Below are 22,156 nucleotides of genomic sequence, written 5' to 3'. Positions count from 1 at the left end.
GAAGGCCTTTATTAACCCCATATGATGGCTAGATGCACTTTTATGGACTTCAAAACAGAAACTGCCATTTTAAAGCTTGGAAGAGCCAGGACATTTTTTTAAAATGACTCCGATTGTATTCGTCTGAAAGAAAAATGTTGTATACAGCTAGGATGACTTGAGGGTGAGTAAATCATGGGCTAATTTTCATTTTTGGGTGAACTATCCATTTAATCTCTGTCCGGGAAACCGCCCCTTTGGGTTTAACAGCACTCTACAACCAATAGATGGCAGTAAAGCCTTATCCTGACTGTCTGATAACTAACTAGTTCATGGATATCAACCTTAAAACTGAGACATTGGTCACAAGGCATCCAAATTATTTTGTAAAATAGTGTTTTCACGCAATGACCAATAGAATATTTTAACACTAAATTTGCAAAATATAATAACATGGTTAAACATTATTTATTTACTTGTTTCATTATCTTCAGTCTTTTTAAATTAAATGTATATGTATAAGAAAGCTTTTAAGATACACTTTCTGGCCTCTCATTCGTACCTCAGGGCTTTCCTCTCATGGTCAAATGAAGCAGGTTTAAAAGTTTAAGCCTCTTCTCTCTCTTCTGTAATTAGACCTGAATGCATAAATCTTGTAATTACCATTCATCCAATCACATTAAAGTACATGCAAACTTTTATTACAAGGTTTACCTCCTGAGGTTTGGGCTGTTATTAGTTGTTTGATCTCATGTCACCTTTTCCAGCTTAAGTTCAGTAACAGCTCTTTAACGTTATTAGCCTTTATTCACCTAACTGTATAGATATGAGAGACAGGGAAGGAGGGCAGCGTCTGTGTGAGGAGTGGAATAGCACTTCTTCATTTGCAAGCAGGGTCCTACATAAAAGATTATTACTGACAGCACTGAGTCCTGGCCCTACACAAAGCTTCAGCAATCTTCACAGAGAAAGAAGCATAGGAGCGTGGAATTCACAAACATTGCAGGTGTGACTAAAACATGAAGTTGTGTACCTAATATATAAGACAAGATAGCAGAATTAATGTTGGCAAAGCCTCATTATAGATCACACGTCTGACTAGTGAAATATAAACCACATACACATGCAGATATGCACAAATTAGTGGTATGGCACAACACATGCAACCCATGTCCCCATTCAACCATCCATCATGAAATATTGAATTAAGCTCCCCCTCTACAATCTTTCCATCTGTATACAACACAGCTCATCCCTGGAAATTGAAGCAGAAACAGAGAAAGAGAGAGAGAAGATCGACTATGCTTCATTGATTTTGTATGCAGTGTTGTTACAGAGATCGAAGGAGAAGTCAGCGTGAAGTTTGGTTGAGGACAGTACATTATTTCTGCTATTGGTTTTAGGAAGTAATGAAGTTAGTAGGACTGTGAGCATTTTTTTAAGCTCCACTTCTAGGATCAATAAAGATATGGAGCTCTGGTAACATGCGCATCAAAAATGACCTCTGCAAGGATGAATTCAACATATCAAAAGAAATCTGCATTAACTCACCCTAATGTCATTCCAACCTCTGTATGAGTTTATATCATCTGTAGAACACAAAATAAGTCGTTATGGTTACTGGTTTCTCTTTTTAATGCAGTTGCAATGACTGGACTGGAGCTTTTAAGCTTCAAAAAAATACTCAAAAGTACTATAAGTGTCATAAAAGTTGTCCATATGACTTGTACCCTATTGAGCCAGTGAGCTGAACTCAAGATTCAGATTACACAAATCATTCAGATTGATTTTGTGAACTGGATCAACCAATTCATTGAAAAGTGTTGGTACAAAAGAATGATTTTGTTCACAACTTAGATAGAAGGAAAAATCTATCAATATACATGCTCATTTCATTCCAAAACTGAATGACTTTCACTATTCTGTAGAACATTACAAAATAAGATCCTAATTAACTTTTATTACACTGAAAAGAGCAGCCAGGATACAAAATATATAAATGCACAATAAAACATTATACCTCTGGCTGTTTTTACCCCATAGAGAGCTTTGGACATGGATTTGGTGTATGTGAGTGCGTTGTTCATGGACACTGTGTGGATCACTTTTTTCTCTTTCAGAAGATGAGTTATGACAGTCATAACCAAAGATTACAACAAGAAGCACTATGTGACTCAGAGAAAAAGAGAGCGAGTCTGTGAAAATGTCTCCGGCCCAGTGATGTATGAAACACTGTTTTCTAAAAGCGGTCTATCTCCGTTGGTTACATAACTATGATGTGCATTTGAGTGTTAGTGTTTGTGCACTACGTAAATTTAGCCCAAACACTCTCTTGGATCTCCCTGCCCTTAAACCTCACAGCATTGATTTCCATGTAAATTTCCTAATGCCAGCATCTCCATTGCTTACTCTTAGTCTTTCATAATTAATGATCGTAAAACATGTGCTCTATTTTACTCACAAGGGCGAGACTTTGATTAGTTCACCGTTTCTGTTCAGTGCAGCTGAAATGTGCTGATGTAAGGGGTCACATGACACTATGGTCCAATCATCAAGGAGCACTCCTACTGCAATATTCAAGTAACACAAACCGTTGGTTCCACAAATGCTCTTAATACATTTTACAAGAATGACAATGATAGATTAAAATGAAGCAGTATAATGGTATAAATTAAAATTCTTATTTAGCACAGCCTGATTTCATTGCAAAAGGTGAAGGAAGCAAGACTGAAGAGTTATCCAACACACTCTTAAAAATAAAGGTTATTTTTGGCATCAGTGGTTCCACAAAGAACCTTTAACATCCATGGACAATTTCCACTACACAAAAGGTTCTTTATAGTGGAAAAAGGTTCTTCAGATTATTAAAATGAATTTCTTTTTAAACAATTATTCACTGAAATGTTCTTTGGGGAAACCAAAATGCATCTTCTGTGGCATTACAGAAACCTCTTTTTGGAACCTTTATTTAGAGTGTAATGCAATACAGACCTTCATATGTCTGCAAAGAACCCCAAAAGTGTAAAACACCAGAACATGGTCAATCGCATGAGACCAGCAACCAGGAAAAAACATCCACGTTAAGCAAGATTATGATGACAGAAAGAGCCTGGAGGGATTTCTCTTGGACATGGATGGTCAGAGCGCTGAAGAGAAGCAGCATGATTAAAGCACACATTCTTTCCCCAGGGGAACATGAAGAAAACAATTACCTAAACGAGTGAATATGAGTGAAACAAGCACAACGTTATGTCTCTCGCTCTTAATGTAAAATGAGCCTGGGATATTTCTGAGCAGGGTGTTAGAAAAAGCCTGCACAGTGGATTGTACGATTCCTGTTTATATTGTGTAGAGAGAAAATAAAAGGGAGGAGAGAGACGAATAAAGGGAGATGGGGGAGAAGAGCCACATCACATGGTTTCATTCAGGGGCATACATGCGAGTCAGGAACTAGAAGACAGTGTCTATTTTTACTTCAGGTGATATTAGGTTTAACACTGTTTCCTTCCAGCACACAAGGAGAAAGTGGATACATGCTGCATTGCCATTACCCTCCCAAATCCTGGTATTTTGAGAGCAATTGAGTCCATGAGAAGCTTGAAGCTTCTTCACGTAGGCCTATTGTTTGTCTTCTTCACGTATATCATGAATCACAATCCCACACTGTTTTGATGAGTAACCATAGCTCAAATTAACTATACCCTAAAGATGTTTGATGGTTAAAATAAAGAGATTAAAATAGGTTTGTGAACATGCCTAGGGCATCATGGACCACATTGGAACAACCCTGTTTACCAAAGAATAATTTTGAAATTAACAAATCAAACCTACAGGCAGAGTTGAAAGTCAGCTTTTTGGTCATGTTGAGGTTATGCTCTGAAAAATGCAACACTTAGAACCAGCTCATTCTGTTATTTTGTAATAGTTAATTTATAACCGGTTATTTGGTTCAATAACCCATTGGGAAATGCTTATTGGCTCATTTGGTGCTGCAGCATGCATGCTACTTCAGACTTCATCTATTCATTGAAAACCACGAATGAAGGTAACCACATCACAGTTGAGTGTAAACGCTCAGACCTACTCGCCGACCAGTCACTAACATGTGAACATTATTTAAGAAAGAACACCAAAACAAGCAATTTTATCTCTGCTGCATTTTACCACATACATTGATTACAGTGGAAATCGCAGCTGCTTTCCTTATCTTTTTAATTAGCTTTTCTTTCCCACTCACTGGTAAGCCACATAAACATGAGTCTGTTCATTTAAAAAAGTCACATAAACATGAGTCTGTTCATTTAAAAGTATTCACTCATTGGCACTCCAACGAAAGTGGCGAAATAGGAGGAGGGTGGGGGGTTGTCTCAACGAATTCTGAAAAAAAGCAGTGAGATCATTTGACACGCCTGCTAATACCAGATGTAAACGAGTAAAAAGTATATTCGTAGCAGTGATTCTATAAACTAACCCATTTGAACCATTTCTATAGCGTTCTCAGCTGTGACCGAAAGCTCTGTAAGCTTTCGCAGGTGTGTACCTTTCTGTCAGTTTGAAACCTACATCCAAGTTCACTTTTGAGATGTGGTGCCACAACTGGCTGACACCTGCTATCTGTCACCTATCAAACGCACTTAAATCACACATACTCTGTCCATTATCACATATAACGCTGTGCTAAATAGAGGCTGTGGTATCTTACTTTACAGTGACTGCATTTTCAGTTGTAGCAGGATAGCATGGGGTGGTGTGGTGTTATCCATTAGGTGTCATATAGCTTTATAAATTTGACTTGTGAGTGCAAATTAGTCTCGCTTTATCTCATTATATTCGAATGTATTATTATATCTCATCATAAATTACTCTACATTTATGTCATACCACCACCTTATTTTATCATATTAACTAAATCTAGATCATTTACATTCTCTCTCGTTCTCTCCCCCATAAACTAACCAAAGTTAGAAGCCATTGGTATTCCGAAGATGTCAGTGCTGTAAAAGACCCACACTTTTTTATTTCTATTTTTTGTTTTCTTGTTTTTCAGTAGGCTACAATATCTAAACATTTTAAAAACAAGATATATTTTCTTGAAAATGGATCCCTTCAAAGGATATTCCTTATCCTTTGCCATATTCCATTGAAGGTATTCAGAAGAATACCAGGCCCTGAGCTTTGTCCGCAGGGTGTGTTGCCGGGGTTTCTGGCCCTAGAGAATAGAGTCACTACAGCCTCTGGTGGGTACCATCTAGGACGGGAAATTGTGACTCCCGATCTAGTTCCATGGAGTCATTGACTTTATTTCAGCGGTTACGGCATTCATTCCTGCAGCATAGCAGAGTGTATTTGTTCCCCAAAGCATCCTAGGATGCAGTGTGAGTTCCCATTCGAAAGGAAACATCTCGATTTATAAATGTAACCATGGTTCCCTGAGAACCGTTGCCATGCTTCGTTTATGCCTGCCCACGTCTCCTTCAGACAAAAGAAGTTGTTGAAGTCTACAACAGGAGCCTTTTTATACTCTAGGCCACGCAGGTAGTGACGTCATAGGCTGTCGCCGCCCAATGTTATTGTTGAATTTAGACACGTGCTTCAGACACCGGTCACGCTGGAGGCGCTCCCCAAAGCGTCTCGTTCCCCTTCTCAGGGAACCATGGTGAAATTCGTAACCCGAGACATTTGCAAATTTCAGTTACCAAAAGCAGCATTGCTAGTGACCAGTATATGGTGTGTTTTGGGTGCTAATGTCCTACACCACAAAACTAAATCTCTGTAGGCAGAAAGATCCTACTGTGAAAAGTACTAAACTCAAAATACAAATAGCAGAGACTATTGCAGTACTTTAAATAGGATTATAAACAAAACTTTGGATTATAAACAAAACTAAGAAGTATTGAAGATAAGTACAGCTCAAATATTACAGGTGAGTAAGAAGAGTGCTGGTAAAGGGCAAGAGTATTTGAAGAGGTATGTGTTCAAGCTGCAACTGAATGTGAATGAGTCAGTCAGGCAGTACAGTCTGTCTGAAACTGAAAGTCTGTCCATTGAGGGCAAGCAAGCACACTCTTCAGGTGGGCAGGTAAGGTAGTTAGACAAGGATTTATTATATTATATTTGATATATTAGGATATATTATTATTATATTGTTCTCTACTTTCATTTTTTTTTACTCAGAATAAACTTAATCTGGTCTTATGTGTTCTGTTGTACCTACTGCTTCCGTCTAAAATGGAACAGCAAAAATACTGCAGTTCTGACTCATACATGATCTATGATTATTTGGTAGTCTGTGTATATCAAATATACTCTTAAAAACCCATAATCATCCCTAGATTTTTTTATTTTTTTAAGTATTTAAAAAAGTTCTGTTATAATAGATTCAGTTCTTTAATTATAATTTCACACTAAAGTGTGCTCTTAGTGGCCTAGAAGACTGTCGTTCAGTGCAGTGGGATAGAACAGATGCAAGGCAGCTAAAGTCTGAAGGTTAATTCAACAGTGCTGAGTGCAGTTTCTTGCCCTAAGCGTGTGTGCGTTTATCACTGTGTGTTTGTGTGTAAATGTGAGCTGTGGCAGCTTCATTAAATGGTTAGCAGTAAAAAATAGCCTGAGATGGGTGCTCTCAGACAGTGTGATGCAATGGCAACTGAGTGTCTGGTCTGTGTGTTTCAAGGAACATTTAGACATTTTTGAGGTGCACAGACTTTGTGGGATAGATTGGGACGGGATGGCATTTTTACTAGGCACACTGGAGGATCGTTTAATAGATCAGAAAATATGGAAGGAGATGTTTTGCTGCTTGATATTTTAGAAGCCACTTTCTAAAGTATATAAAAATTAGAGGTCAACCAATGAGTCCATCTTTCTATCTATCTATCTATCTATCTATCTATCTATCTATCTATCTATCTATCTATCTATCTATCTATCTATCTATCATCTGAAACCCTCAAATCACTATATTGGATCAGGGCAAACTACTACCAGCCAGTAGACCTCCAAGACACCAAAGGACTTACAGTGAGGAAAATAAGTATTTGAACACCCTGCTATTTTTCAAGTTCTCCCACTTAGAAATCATGGAGGAGTCTGAAATTGTCATCGTAGGTGCATGTCCACTGTGAGAGACATAATCAAAAAAAAAAAAAATTCCAGAAATCACAATGTATGATTTTTGAACTATTTATTTGTATGATACAGCTGCAAATAAGTATTTGAACACCTGAGAAAATCAATGTTAATATTTGGTACAGTAGCCTTTGTTTGCAATTACAGAGGTCAAACGTTTCCTGTAGTTTTTCACCAGGTTTGCACACACTGCAGGAGGGATTTTGGCCCACTCCTCCACACAGATCTTCTCTAGATCAGTCAGGTTTCTGGGCTGTCGCTGAGAAACACGGAGTTTGAGCTCCCTCCAAAGATTCTCTATTGGGGTTTAGGTCTGGAGACTGGCTAGGCCACGTCAGAACCTTGATATGCTTCTTACAGAGCCACTCCTTGGTTATCCTGGCTGTGTGCTTCGGGTCATTGTCATGTTGGAAGACCCAGCCTCGACCCATCTTCAATGCTCTAACTGAGGGAAGGAGGTTGTTCCCCAAAATCTCGCAATACATGGCCCCGGTCATCCTCTCCTTAATACAGTGCAGTCGCCCTGTCCCATGTGCAGAAAAACACCCCCAAAGCATGATGCTACCACCCCCATGCTTCACAGTAGGGATGGTGTTCTTGGGATGGTACTCATCATTATTCTTCCTCCAAACACGTTTAGTGGAATTATGACCAAAAAGTTCTATTTTGGTCTCATCTGACCACATGACTTTCTCCCATGACTCCTCTGGATCATCCAAATGGTCATTGGCAAACTTAAGACGGGCCTTGACATGTGCTGGTTTAAGCAGGGGAACCTTCCGTGCCATGCATGATTTCAAACCATGATGTCTTAGTGTATTACCAAAAGTAACCTTGGAAACGGTGGTCCCAGCTCTTTTCAGGTCATTGACCAGCTCCTCCCGTGTAGTTCTGGGCTGATTTCTCACCTTTCTTAGGATCATTGAGACCCCACGAGGTGAGATCTTGCATGGAGCCCCAGTCCGAGGGAGATTGACAGTCGTGTTTAGCTTCTTCATTTTCTAATGATTGCTCCAACAGTGGACCTTTTTTCACCAATTCTGCTTGGCAATTTCCCCGTAGCCCTTTCCAGCCTTGTGGAGGTGTACAATTTTGTCTCTAGTGTCTTTGGACAGCTCTTTGGTCTTGGCCATGTTAGTAGTTGGATTCTTACTGATTGTATGGGGTGGACAGGTGTCTTTATGCAGCTAACGACCTCAAACAGGTGCATCTAATTTAGGATAATAAATGGAGTGGAGGTGGACATTTTAAAGGCAGACTAACAGGTCTTTGAGGGTCAGAATTCTAGCTGATAGACAGGTGTTCAAATACTTATTTGCAGCTGTATCATACAAATAAATAGTTAAAAAATCATATATTGTGATTTCTGGATTTTTTTTTTTAGATTATGTCTCTCACAGTGGACATGCACCTACGATGACAATTTCAGACCCCTCCATGATTTCCAAGTGGGAGAACTTGCAAAATAGCAGAGTGTTCAAATACTTATTTTCCTCACTGTATGTGGAGGGAGGTCATCATCAGGTGTCTGGAGAGTGTCTACTCCTGATCCACACCTCAGCTACAGCCTGACCCAGAGCCCAGCCCATCACCATCCCCAATCGACTATAAGCTTCCACCTGCCGCGACGTGTGAGCCTACTCCCAAGGAAGGGAGGACAGCGCCCATCATTGCCCCGGAGTCGAAGCACCTTAGTGAGTCTGACCAGGGGTGTATGTTAGCATCACCGGCCATCGCCGTGGGAGTCCTTGTGGAGTTCGAGGGTATGGAAGTGAGCCCCGCCCAAACCTCCATCCACCGAGAGTGAGCACCAGCTGGACCTAATAGACAGTTCATGTAATTGTGGAGATATGAATTCCTTGTGTCCCTTGATCTTGCCAGAATGTGTTTTGTCTTCTTCTGTCCTGCTGACCCCATCCAGCATCCCTCTCCCACCACGTCTTCAGACTGCTATCAGGAATGCTCTGTTTTTTGTTGGTTTTTGTGCTGTTCTCCATTCTCCTACTCAGTCCTCAGCCATTCCTGCCACCCAGTCATCATCGTCCCCCATCGGTCCCTCAAGGTGATGATACACAGGGCAACTTTTTGAGCAATGTTGCTTGGGCACTTTCCCGTCGTGGGCCCTGTGTCTTACCTGGTTGCTTGTTGACGGCAACATTGCCCAGCAACATTGCTCAAAAAGTTGCCCCATGTACCTTCAGTGTCACCTCTACCTCCTCTCAGTGGCATGGTTACACCGCGGACCTGCTGGGAGCCAGTTCCTCCTAGGCGTGATGAGCCCGTGGCTTCGCCTCAAGCCACAGAGTGCTCTGTCCCTCCTTGACCCGTCGTCCTGACTCCTATGCCTGCGCTACTTCCTCCCTCGACTCCAGTGTGGACCATTGGCCATTTGGCCTCGCCGGGCTCCCTTGGACTGCCTGCTCCACCAGGGTCGGACATCGCCGCGCCTTCGCTGCGGACTGGCTCTCCCTCAGGCTCCACCTCCACCCTCGGTCATTCTAGCTCAACCTCAGCCCCCCCGGATCCCCACTTCCGTCTCAGGGAGTTATCGCTGCCGCGCTGTCGTGGCCACCCAGGTCAACAGCATCCCATCACTCCCTCTGCCTTCCAACTGCGCTTAGGGCTGCACTTTCATTGGCTTCACCTTGGTCAGTTGTCCCCCGAATGTCGTCAGTCAAGTCACCATTATGGCTTTTAGTTTGTTTCTCTTTAGTCACATGTCTCCTTTGTTCTAGTTTCCTACCACTCTTGAGTTCAGCTGTGTGGCATTAATTACCTTCGTTTGTTTAACTATTTAAGTTGCTGTGTTTGCACTTTTCATTCGTCTGGTCACGTTAATGTTAGATTGTGTTTGCTCGTCTGCCTTTTGGATTGTTTGCTCGTATGGATTATTAACCCTTTCATGCATGGCGTCCACTACAATGGACAGATATTTGGAAGCCATTTTGAACCATTTAAGTTGTAGTACCATGTCCCAACCATCAAGTGCGAACCCCCAAAGGGTTGTCTACGATTTCATTTAATTACTGTCTTTGTATTTCTTTGTTGTTTTGAGATATTGCATTCATTCAAAATGGCGGAGGAAAGAGGAGATTCACCAAGGACCTCAGGAATAAGTGTTAAATCCTTTTGTTCTCAGAAAACCAGACAGGTACAAAAATATTTTTCAGCTTAAGATGTTAGAAATACTTTTATCCAGAATTTAATAATATTTTTCTTGTAAATTTTTTTTCTGTGACAGAAAATACATCTGTCCACTCCAGTGGACTTTATGTGCCAAAGGGTATATTGTGCCTATATTTAGATTCCGCTTTATTTTGTATGTTTTAGTTTTTTTAAGTCTTCAGATTTTTACATTATTATATTAAATTATATTATAATTAATTGCCCTGTTCTAGATATTGGTCTCGCAATTCAAGATGTATTCATATAAACAGTTAAAAGGGATAGTTTGCCCAAAAATGAAAATTTACATAATCATACATAATCATCTTGGATGGCCTGAGGGTGATCAGATTAACAGCAAATTTTCCTTTTTGGGCGAACTATCCCTTTAAGAACACAGTACTCATAACATAAGAATACATCATGAAGCACTTATCCAAGAACACATATTTATTTGTAACGTGCTTTTTTTCTGAATAATTGTTTTCCTCTTCAAATTTGACTGCATCAAATGCATCCAGCAGCTTGCAGAAATAGGGGCATTAAACCTGCAGAGTTAAAGCACATCTCTGTAGGACTGAACATCACTGCAGCTGCTGTGAGCTGATACTCCTGCTTTGAATGAATCCTGCTGCTCTCTTACAACATTAAACACACAAACACAAGCATTCTGAAATGCTTTACAGAATACTATTGCATATTGTGATCACTGAATTTTACTGCACAGTTTTACTGCACATGTTACTTCATAATTATGTGATAACATTATTCTTTATTGTTTTAGGCAGGAATATAACTTCTTTTAGTTCCATCTGTGCACATAAAAGATTCAGAATCTTGCAGAAGCAGATATGAAATATAAAAGGAAAACTGGAGACTGAAGTCTAAATTCTTATGTAAATCTCCTAATCAATAAATACAAAATTCTCACTCTGTCTTGCTTGCTCTCGATCCACTTTGCACTTCCACCCACATAATCCAAAAATATTTCAATATCCAACACAGGACATAAAAGGGCTTTTCTGAGCATGTCTAATAGAATAAGAAGCATCTGCTCTGGGGACATGCTAAACCTAACCTTTACAAACCTCCCACTGAAAGAAAGGTTTCAAACAAAGAAACAAATAGTCAATTATCACGTTACTGTTATATTTAGAGTGACATTAAAAAAAAATGTCGCCTTATGCCTAAAGGTAAATTTTACCGCAGAGAGGTTATTGTTTCCAAGGAGCTCTCAGGTCTCAGCTTCGTTTCAGATGTGTCCTTTAAAATTAAACAGTTGTTGACATACTGTACAGTATAAATATACAAATAATGTGGATTTCATTGCACATAGTTTGGACATGAGAGTCCAAAAGTTCATATTTCAGATCTCTTACTTTGCAGACTTTGGTATCTTATCTGAGCACAGTTTGAGACATTGTTGAAATCTCTTCTGAAACCCTTGTGGAGACACATGTGATATTTCCAGGGTCTTTTTCTCTGGAGAATACAGAGACAGATCACCCATCTCTTCCCATATTTCCTCTTAACTTTATCTGTCTCATTCCTCCGGCATCATCCTGCCATCTATCAGAGCTGTCACTTCTCATTACCTCTTCCCTCTTTCTCTATCACTTTCCTCGTATTCTGTCTGACTATTTTGGGTTCCCCTCAGTTAGGGCAAGGATGAAAAATGAGGGTAAGAGGTTGGAGTGGGTTGCATGTGGGAATTTTGGGGTTGGAAACAATGATATTTCAAACAAGCAATTTACCTAGCAAACCGTTATTTATATTCTGAATATAATATTTAACAGTATATATAATGGAAAGTTATAAAGTGTATGCATAGAAACTTTAATAGAATGGAATCTAGGAAAATAAAGCAGAATAAAATAGAATATTAATAAATATAATCAAACAAATGCGTAAAATAATACAAAATAGAAACTTTAATATAATAGAGGCTAGCAGAATAGAATGTAAAAAAATAAATAATGAAATATAATCTTTAACAGAATAGATTAGAATATAATTTATAGAATGGAACAGAAACTAATATAATCTGTTAGAATACAACAAAAGAATACATTTTTTAATAGAATATAATCTTTAACATAATAGAATAGAAACATTAAAACATAAATAAAATCTAAAACAATAGCGCAGAATAGAATAACATATTTAATATAATATTTGATGGTATATAGTAGAAAAAAGTTATTAGGAAATTCAATAGAATATAGTACAAACTTTAATAGAATAGAATATAGTCAAATAAAGTAGAATAAAATAGAGTATTAATAATAAATATAATCAAACAAATGAGTAAAATAGAACAGAAAAGAAACTTTAAAGGGGACCTATTATGCCCCAATTTACAAGATGTAATATAAGTCTCAGTTGTCCCCAGAATGTGTCTGTGAAATCTCAGCTCAAAATACCCCACATATAATTTATTATACCATGTTGTAAATGGCCATTTTTGAGCAGAAGGGAAAACATGCTGTTTTCGTGCATGTATCTTTAAATGCAACTGAGCTGCTGCTCCCCGCCCCGCTTTCCAGAAGAGGGCGGAGCCTTTACAGCTCGTGCCTTCCATACTCTGCCAAAAACTAAACCATCTGTTTGGTTTTGATCATCGTCACGCTCACTTGACATTGCAGTTCTTCATCATCATGAAAGTGTATTATCTGCATGCGTTTTAAAGCCATATCTGTCTAACTTCTGATATATGGTTTTCTGAACGCACACATCCAAAGCTGGATGTCAGACGGTGCGTCCCGTGAGTATTAAACTAAGTTCTCTTTCACGTCTTATTGCGTTATACACACAAGGCTATGTCAAAAACACAAAGTTCACATAAACTCAGTCGGTTATGTCTATGAACGTAAACAGCAAGTAAAGAAATTGCATGTGTATATTAGATCTGTGTATTAAAGTGACAGCAGCGTAATATACAGTACCTGCTACATATGCTGATAATATGAATCAAACAACAAAAGAAAACCTGAAAATCACTCACTGGTCTTGATTGAATAACTTTAGTATAGCTTTAATAAGAATACATTTCTTACTTGAATGCTGCTGTTAAATGCTCTGGCGAGAAGATAAACGTGGGACTGTGTATAGCTCATTCGGGGCGGAGTCTATGCTAATAGGGCAGAGTCTGTCAGCTGTCATGGGCGGGGCCTAAGCATTTGTGACATCACAAAAGCTACAATCTGCAAACGGCTTGTTCTGAGACATGATTTATGGGGATTAAAAAAAGACGAGTGGGTGGATTTTTATCATTATGGTTGTGTACAAACACTGCTGAAACACATTTATGTTCAAACACCATGTAAAAGTGAATTTTGCATAATATGTCCCCTTTAATATAATAGAGACTTGAAGAACAGAATGGAAAAATAGTTTTTAATGAAATATAATCTTTAAAGGGATAGTTCACCCAAAAATGAAAATGCTGTCCTCATTTACTCACCCTCATGTTGTTCCAAACCTGTATGACTTTCTTTCTTCTGCTGAACACAAAAGAAGATATTTTGAAGAAAGTCGGTAACCAAACGACTGATGGACCCCATTGACTTCCATAGTAGGAAATCCAAATACTATGGAAGTCAATGGGGACCAGCAACTGTTTAATTACCAACCTTCTTTAAAATATCTTCTTTTGTGTTCAGCAGAAGAAAGGAAATCATACAGGTTTGGAACAACATGAGGGTGAGTAAATGATGACAGCATTTTCATTTTTGGGTGAACTATCCCTTTAACAGAATAGAGTAGAATATAATTGAAAATTAGAATAGAATAGAATAGAATAGAATAGAATAGAATAGAATAGAATAGAATAGAATGGAACAGAAACTAATAAAATATGTTAGAATACAGCAAAAGATAAATAGTTCTTAATAGAATTTTATCTTTAATAATCTATTCTATCTATTCTACTATATTTTAACTCAGCTATGACATTCGAGAGTGAGAGAGGTGTGCAAGAAATGCTTTCTGAGAGAGAGAGAGAGAGAGAGAGAGAGAGAGAGAGAGAGAGAGAGAGAGAGAGAGAGCAGTTGTCTCTTATTTTATGCTGCAGGGATCTGTCCAGCAGCACAGAGCAGTCGGAAACACCGCAGCAGACCACCGACTTCTCGCCACAACACACACCACACTCTCACACACACATACAACCAGAGGAAGAGAGAGAGACACAGAGGCGTAACCAGAAGCATCGTGAAAGAAAAGGAAAGCCACTCTTTTGTCTCCATGGACACTCCACTTCCTTCGAGCACTTCTTAGTTCGTGTAGCACAGCAGCGGGCTCTTGCCATCCGCTTAATAATTCATCAGGTCGGTCTCTGAGCTTTGAGCCTGCAGCGCTCACCAACTTTTCCTTCTCGAACTTTTGCACATAAGCAGTCGGCTGTTTCAGCAACTCTCCTACTTAAAAACAGTTGACACAGAGGTAGAGGAAAAACAAGGTCAGGCACTTTGTGAGCGTCTTGTGTGTGTTTGTTTGAGTGAGAGTGTGCGGGGAGAGTGGGCGAAAGGTGTGTGTGTTGTCTGGACGGAGGGCATCCTGGTCATCTCATTCTTGGACTTAAAGCGCAGCTCTTGTGGGACTAAACGTGGGAGACTGTGACGTGAGAAGCATTCTGGAGTCCACAGAGAGGCTCGTATGGGACGTGCGCCTCGTCTGTGAGCACCGCTGGTGAAAGCAGCTCTGTGCGGTGTTTGGGCTGTTGCAGGGGCTTTCTGTGCACCCTCGGATTCTCTCTCATCATGGCTGGCTGTACCAGCCGCTGCAGACAGGGGGTGCTAAAGCTCATTCAGTCCCTTCAGAGGCTTGTCTCAGGAACCCTCAGTAAAGGTAAGACACCTTCATTAACATGAAGCTCAAAGAAAAAGGAAAAGCTTGTGTATAAGGTTGAGTAGAGGTTAGTTGGGACAAATAAAGTTTTAGGGTTTTATATTATATTTAAAATAAAGACTTTACTGTAATATTAGATTCTATATGATTTTTTTTTGTAATATTAGTCATTATATTCAGTATAACCTTTTTAATATTGTATTTATTAGTAATAATTTGTCATTAATATTGCTATTATATTCACTATAAAATTGTATTTTAATATTATATTATAGTTTTTCTATTATATTAAATGTTTTATTCGTAATATTAGTCATTATATTCAGTGTAAACTTTAATATTGTATTTATTAGTAAGAATTTGTCATTAATATTGCTATTATTTACTAGGCCTATAAAAAATATTTTAATATTATATTTAAAGTTTTTGTTTTTAGTATATTTAAGATTTTATGTTAATATTATTTTCAATATAACGTTTTTAATATTTTATTTATTGTAAAATATGTAATGCAAAGTTTTTTTGTTTGTTTTTTTTTTTCTTCCTGTAGAGAATAATTTTGCTATTGAAAATGGTATTATTTATGGGATATGAGCAATTTAGAATCATATTGTAAAACCATACCAACCACAGAATTGTGTTAAGTGTCCCAATTTACCTGTATTCATTTCTAATGTTTTTGTCCATTATGTTTTTGTTTGTTTTTTAAGCTTGTATAGCACCAAATAGAAAAATACGCCAATGTTAGGATGGAGTTTCAATGCCTCACTCTTGTATGCTTCACCTGGATTCTTTCATCAGCACACATTTCCACCTCATTTGGGTCTTAGAAAATCGTCCTTTTATCACTTTTTTTCCTTTATAGTAGAGTCTGGGTGCTTTGTTTGGCAGTGGTATTATTTACTCTCTTTCAGCTCTCTTATCTCTTTTTTTCGAGTATCATAGCACTGTGTCAGCATAAAAAGCACTGCATGGTTCATCTCTATGCCGACGGTGCCCGTGGAGACGCTGTAACCAAGCAGTGGCTGTTTATCTGCTGTCACTGAACCTGGCTGAACCCCGCTATCTCTCCACTCCTTCATTAGATCTTCCTCACTGATAGATGTTCTTTCTATACACAGGGGAGTAAGAAGTTCATTTAAAGAGGATATTGAGGATTTGGAGAGACCGTATAGAATCTAAACCACTCTCTAGACCACTATAGCAACACAGTATGGAATTAAACCCAGAGAGCGCTAAAGCTGTGAAAGGAAGCTGTGACTCAAATACTTTGTACTTGTGTGCACTGACTTTATGTTATCTTAGGCTGTGCAAGTAAAATATAGTAGCAGACAACAAGATAGTCTTTCCCCCCCAAAGGAACTGCTAAAAGTTTAGTTAGAGACAATGCAATACAATAGATTACAATAGTCTTATGCTTTAGCTAGCAGAATACAATAGAATATTTAACAAAGTAGAACAGAATAAAAGAATAGAGTAGAATAAAATATTTAATAAACTAGAATCTATAGCAAAATTATAGAGAAGAATAGATTGGAATAGTTTAAATCCAATAGAAAGAATGTTTAATAGAGTAGAATAGAATATTTATTAGGATAAATCAAAGTAGAATATAATTTTTAATAGAATATATAGAATTTTAATTAGAAAAAAATAAATGTTTAGCAGAATATAATAGAATCGAATGGAAAATTGACCGAAATATAATAGAATTTTAGCTCAATAGTTTGCATAGGTACTATTCTGTTCTTCTCTAAAGAGAAAAATTAAATGGAATCTTGAAATCTTCAGCACCAGAAAAAAAAAAAAAATTAGACTATGGAATAGAATAAGGTCTTTAGCAGAGCATATGAGAAACCATGGCATCTTAACAAAATAGTAGAATCTTTAATCGAATCTTATCAAAGCAGAGTAGAATATTTATAGAACCTATACTATTCTGAAGTAATATTCTATAAATATTCTGAATATTCTGTCTACTCAATAGACAGAACAAAACATAACTGAATAGAATGGAATTTGTAATGAAAACTCAGTGAATAGAGTTTGAGAGAGAGAGAGAGAGAGAGAGAGAGAGAGAGAGACTGTATTCATCCATCATGGTTATTCTAGTTCACTGCTCTTTACGTCAGTCAACCTATTAATGGGTTAATGGTGAGCGTTAATGGTGAATTTCTGAGCCTTTCCTCCTGCTCTGCCCTAAATATGCACTATTTCTGCACACTAATATTTTACACACTCATTAATTCATGTTGCAAAATTGTCTATGTAAGCTGTATGGCACATTCCGTATCCAGATCTTCCATCATAACCTTTTTATTTAAAACCTATGGCCGGAAAAAAAAATTGAGAACACTGCAGGAAGAAATATTGTTGGCCACGTAGACTTGTTACAGTAGCAACCTTGAGTACGAGTGACAAGGTCAGTCAAGCGCATGGCAAGGTGTAAGTGTTGTGTTTAAGGTGTAAGGTGTGAGGGGGGACAAAATGTCACCACAAAGATGGCAATATCCCAAATCCTTGTTCTTGTGGGGACATTATTGTAAGGAATACTGCTAATAAATATGTAAAAATGCAGAAAGTTTTCTGTGATGGCATGTTAAGGGGTAGGGTTAGTGTAGAAAGGGATAGAATATACAGTTTGTACAGTATAAAAATAATAATGTTTGTGGAAACTCAATATGAAAACAATATTTTTGACATTGAAAACATTTTTGGTATGGGTGACAAAATGACTATGTTAGTGTTACTGCAGTTTTACAGCTCCATTTGAATAAGCCTCAGGGGGAAAGAGAAAGAGCATTTGACATTTTAAAAGAGTACAGGGTCGATCAATCCTGCCTACTTCCCTTGACATCCTGCAAATCTTCCCTGTTCTGTATAGGAACTGTAGCGCACATGAAAAGTGTAAGGTACATCCATACAACACTTCATGTGAACCCTTCTGATTGGCGGAATCAATACTGATAAAGACTCGCTTAGAGTTTTGCACCAGCTTGTTTCTAAATATATAACATAACTCCTTGTTATTGTTCCACATAAAGTCATACAGGTTTGGATGAGGATAAATTAATTATTTTTATAATAATTATAGGTCTGATTACAAAATTCCACTGCATCCAAAGTTCAACCTCTCCCATTTCATGTGCCTTTAATAGATTTTTTTATGAATTATAGGCTATCAAGTCTGAAGTGCTGATGCAATGTTCACAGTCCAATTGCCTGAGGACTCTAAACCAGAACATTTTAGAATAGTGCAGACCAAGATGTACCACACTCACAAAGAGAGAAACAGAGAAAGAGATGGAGAGCGACTCAGTGATTTAGTGTCTAAACATCGGTGTTGTTACTTTTAAATTGTTGCCGCGGGTTGATTTTTCAAGTACAATTTCGGCATATTTTTGGGCTAGTTTTGATTGGCCTCTCTATTGTCAATAAATCACTGAGTCTGGGGACTTTTCCAGGTGACCTTAAACATGCTCTGGTAGTTTCATCTCTTATGAAACCAAATCTTGATTCTGCTATACTTGAAAACTATAGGCCCATTTCTAATTTACCTTTCATCTCCAAAGTTCTCGAAAAAGTTTTTTTTATGTCAACTTCATTCTTATCTTAACCTAAATTCTATCTATGTGAGGTTTCAGTCTGGCTTCAGAGCACTCCACAGTACCGAATCTCAATTATATTTATTTGATATTGACAACTGATGCTGGTGACCTCAGCTCTGCATTCGACATGGTGGACCATGATATCCTTATTTCTCAAATTGAACCTGATGTGGGGTTGAAAGGAACTGTATTAAACTGGTTCAGCTCGTTTTTGAAATATTGTAAATTCACTGTCAATCTTGGCTCATCTGAGTCCTCTGGGTCCCTCAGGGCTCCACCCTACCCTTTTTTCTTTAAATATGCTCCCTTTGGGCTCCATTTTTAGGAAACATGATGTTTTATTCCATTGTTACGCAGACGACACCTAGATTTATGTCAAACACTCTGGAATAATTCACTTGAGCCTTTTCTGGCTTGCTTAAACGATATTCAAATGTGGATGTCCGGTAACTTTTTAAAGCTAAATGAAAATAATTGTGATAATTTTTTTGTTTTGTTTTTTAGATCATTCTGTCGGTATGTCTATGCAAAAAACATGACGATCACTGACATTTTATCATCACTTCATTAGTTGCTGGTTTGTTTAAGAGATGATTTTAAAATCCTTTTATTTGTTTGTAAATGTTTGAATAATCCGACGCTTTCCTACATCTCTAATCTATTAGTTCCTTTCAGAAACTTTTAGTTGTCCCTAGATTCGGATTACAGCAAAGGGGACATTGTGCATTTTCTGTTGTGAACCTTAAACTTTGGAACAGCTTGTCTTTACAGATTAGATCCGCACCATCCCTTCCTCCTTTTAAAGGTATAGCGGAGGATTTTCCCGAATTTTAGAAAAGAACCGCCCTCTCCACTTTTTGAAAAAAAGCACATGCGCAACACTCTACCTGCTCCCGAGAGGGAACGCCTATTAAACGTGTGCACGAGCTAATCATAGCTTACATTAACTTTTACTAGCAGTGATTTTAAATGGATTTCTCCAAACAGCATGCCGAACTTTACCTGTCGAGTAGAAACTTCGCGACTGAGGCATCAGTGGGAAGCCCAACCTGTGTTTTGAGCGCACGCCATCGTGTGAATCGTGTGCACGAGCACGTACGACGGCCTTACGTAAACATATCACCAGAATGATTGACACTTAGGAGGACCAATAGTCTTGATGATCCACCCGGAAAAAGAAAATCCTCCGCTATACCTTTAAGTCTTTGTTAAAAACCTGTTTACTCTCTCTGGCATTTAATGATCATTAGATGCTGATATATACTCACATGCCTTTCATATATGATGTTTGTCTGTTGTGGTTTTTTTTTTATCCTTTTACTATGTTTTGTTTTATGTTTTATGATGTAGTGTAAAGCACATTGGTCATCTGTCGCTGTATTAATTGTGCTATATAAATAAACTTTGACTTTGGCCATTGGGCTAGTTTTGTAGCAAAAGCCTGGCAACCCTGGCTCCCATGCATATTTATTAAAAGGAGCATTCTTTGCTCGCGTTCTATATATAAGCCATTCATAATAAAAAAAATTATAATAAAAAAAATTCAACAAAATAGTTAAAATCGTTTTTGCAATGGTACCAAAACTGGTACTGAGAACTGGTATTGAGACTGGTATATTGGTACCGACTACTGACATTTTGGTACTGTGACAACCCTAGTTCTAAACCTGCATAAATTTCTTTCTTCAGTAAATCACAAAAGGTGAATTTTTGAAAGATATCCTGCACACCTCTTTTCATTATGATGAAAGTGAAAGGAACTAGACCTGTCAAGCTCCAAAATGAAAAAAGCCCCATAAAAGTAGGCTATCATATGAAAAGTATCATAATATGACTCAGTCTATATTCCAAATCTTCAAAACCATACAGTAGCTTTGTGTGAGAAACTGACCAAAATACCAGTTATTGATTATCATCCCATCTGATATGCAGAGTGCAAGGTGCTACACACATCTAAAACTTATACACTTACAAAATGAAATGTGTTTGCAGCTTAGTTTCCAATAAAAACTTTGAACTATTATTTCAAAAGTTCATTAAAATGTTCTCAATATACAACCCCAAAAGAGATGACCTCTTTAAGATGCAATAAATAAGGGTAATAAAAAAATGTTTGAGAGGTTTTTAATGCGCATACTAAAAATGTCTTTGAAATTGGATGCATAAATTGCAATGAGGATATATGAGTCAAGGTGCTTTTTATCCATTGAACTAATATTATCAATTTTTTTAGTTCTCCATCTGGTTTTAAACTCTTTAGTTGACACTAGTTTGTTACCATCTGTCTGACAGCTACAATGCCAATGCAATTTAACTCTCCCCCACACTCTTTCCCTCCTTCGCACATTTTCTCCTCTTCTAGGCTATCTCCTTCTGTCACTCGCTGAATTTCAATCTCTTTTCAAACACCGGCATGCACTGTTCTGTTTCGTTTTGGCTCAAGCAGCTGTGGAGGTGCCAAATGTTCCTCAGCATCATCTTATGTAAATGTAACATTAGATGTGAAACATTCACATCTCAAATTTATTCAGGCCTGCTCACGTCCTCCTCCACCTCGGCCTCCTGCTCCTGCTGAGCTGTTGATAATACGTGTGTGTGAGAGTGTGTGTCTCTGAGGTTCATAATAACTTGCGGCAATAACACAGGCAATGCCAGCAGGACCCAACCTCTAACACATTTCCTTTTATCTAAAGAAGGAGAAAAGTAATTAGAGAGAGAGGGAAAAAAATGTATTCTGACTTCCTAATGACCTTTTCATGACCTTTAAAAGAATATGCCTGTATTAGCATGTTAATATGTGTGTGGGAGACTGAACTCAGGTCCTGTGTGCTCGCATTGATCTGTGCATTAAGTCCGTTCACACTAAGGATGATAACTATAGTGAAAATATGTTCTAAGTGTAAAACAAGCGCAGAGTCCTATAACGATAATGTCACAGAGAAATATCGTTGGAATCACTTTCAGAACGATTTTTTTCTAGCTGATGACCAATAAAAACATTGACAGTCAATAAGAATCCATCATGCTTTAAAGAGCTCGTATGGTTATCATTATCTTTTTGTACTTATCATTCTTGGTGTGATCTTTATCATTCATTAGTCTATAACTGTGCATTGGAAAACTACACTGCAGTCTGAACCAGTTATAGGGTTAATTCAGGTTAAATGGGACACTTTTTCCCAGTCACCTCAGTGGTAAAAAGTGTCCCAATTAACCTGAATGAATCAGGATGGCCATTCACTTTTGTGTCTTTTGAACTTGTATCAGTTACTTTCTATTGTGGAACACAAAAGTAGATGTTTTGAATAATGCAGCAGCTTTATGAAATTGCAGAATGCCCCAAAAAAAATCACCACAAATATAAATACACAGTGTGATAGTTCATAGGAAAAATGACACACTGCGGTTTTAACATGTTTACGCACCTAAAA

General features: G+C 37.9%; 1 protein-coding gene across 1 annotated transcript in view; it reads left to right on the top strand.

Moving 5' to 3' along the window:
• Window positions 1-14,360: 14,360 nt before the first annotated feature.
• kcnip1b (Kv channel interacting protein 1 b) overlaps window positions 14,361-22,156 on the top strand; it is a 43,809-nt gene continuing 36,013 nt past the window's right edge. The window contains exon 1 of the mRNA XM_084401190.1: window positions 14,361-15,117. Coding sequence (XP_084257316.1) covers window positions 15,030-15,117 — 88 coding nt within the window. The 5' untranslated portion in view covers window positions 14,361-15,029. The remainder of the gene's footprint in view (window positions 15,118-22,156) is intronic.

Source organism: Rutilus rutilus, assembly GCF_951802725.1.
Source record: "Rutilus rutilus genome assembly, chromosome: 25".
Taxonomy (NCBI): Eukaryota; Metazoa; Chordata; class Actinopteri; order Cypriniformes; family Leuciscidae; genus Rutilus; species Rutilus rutilus.
This window is presented reverse-complemented; position numbering and strand designations above follow the sequence as displayed.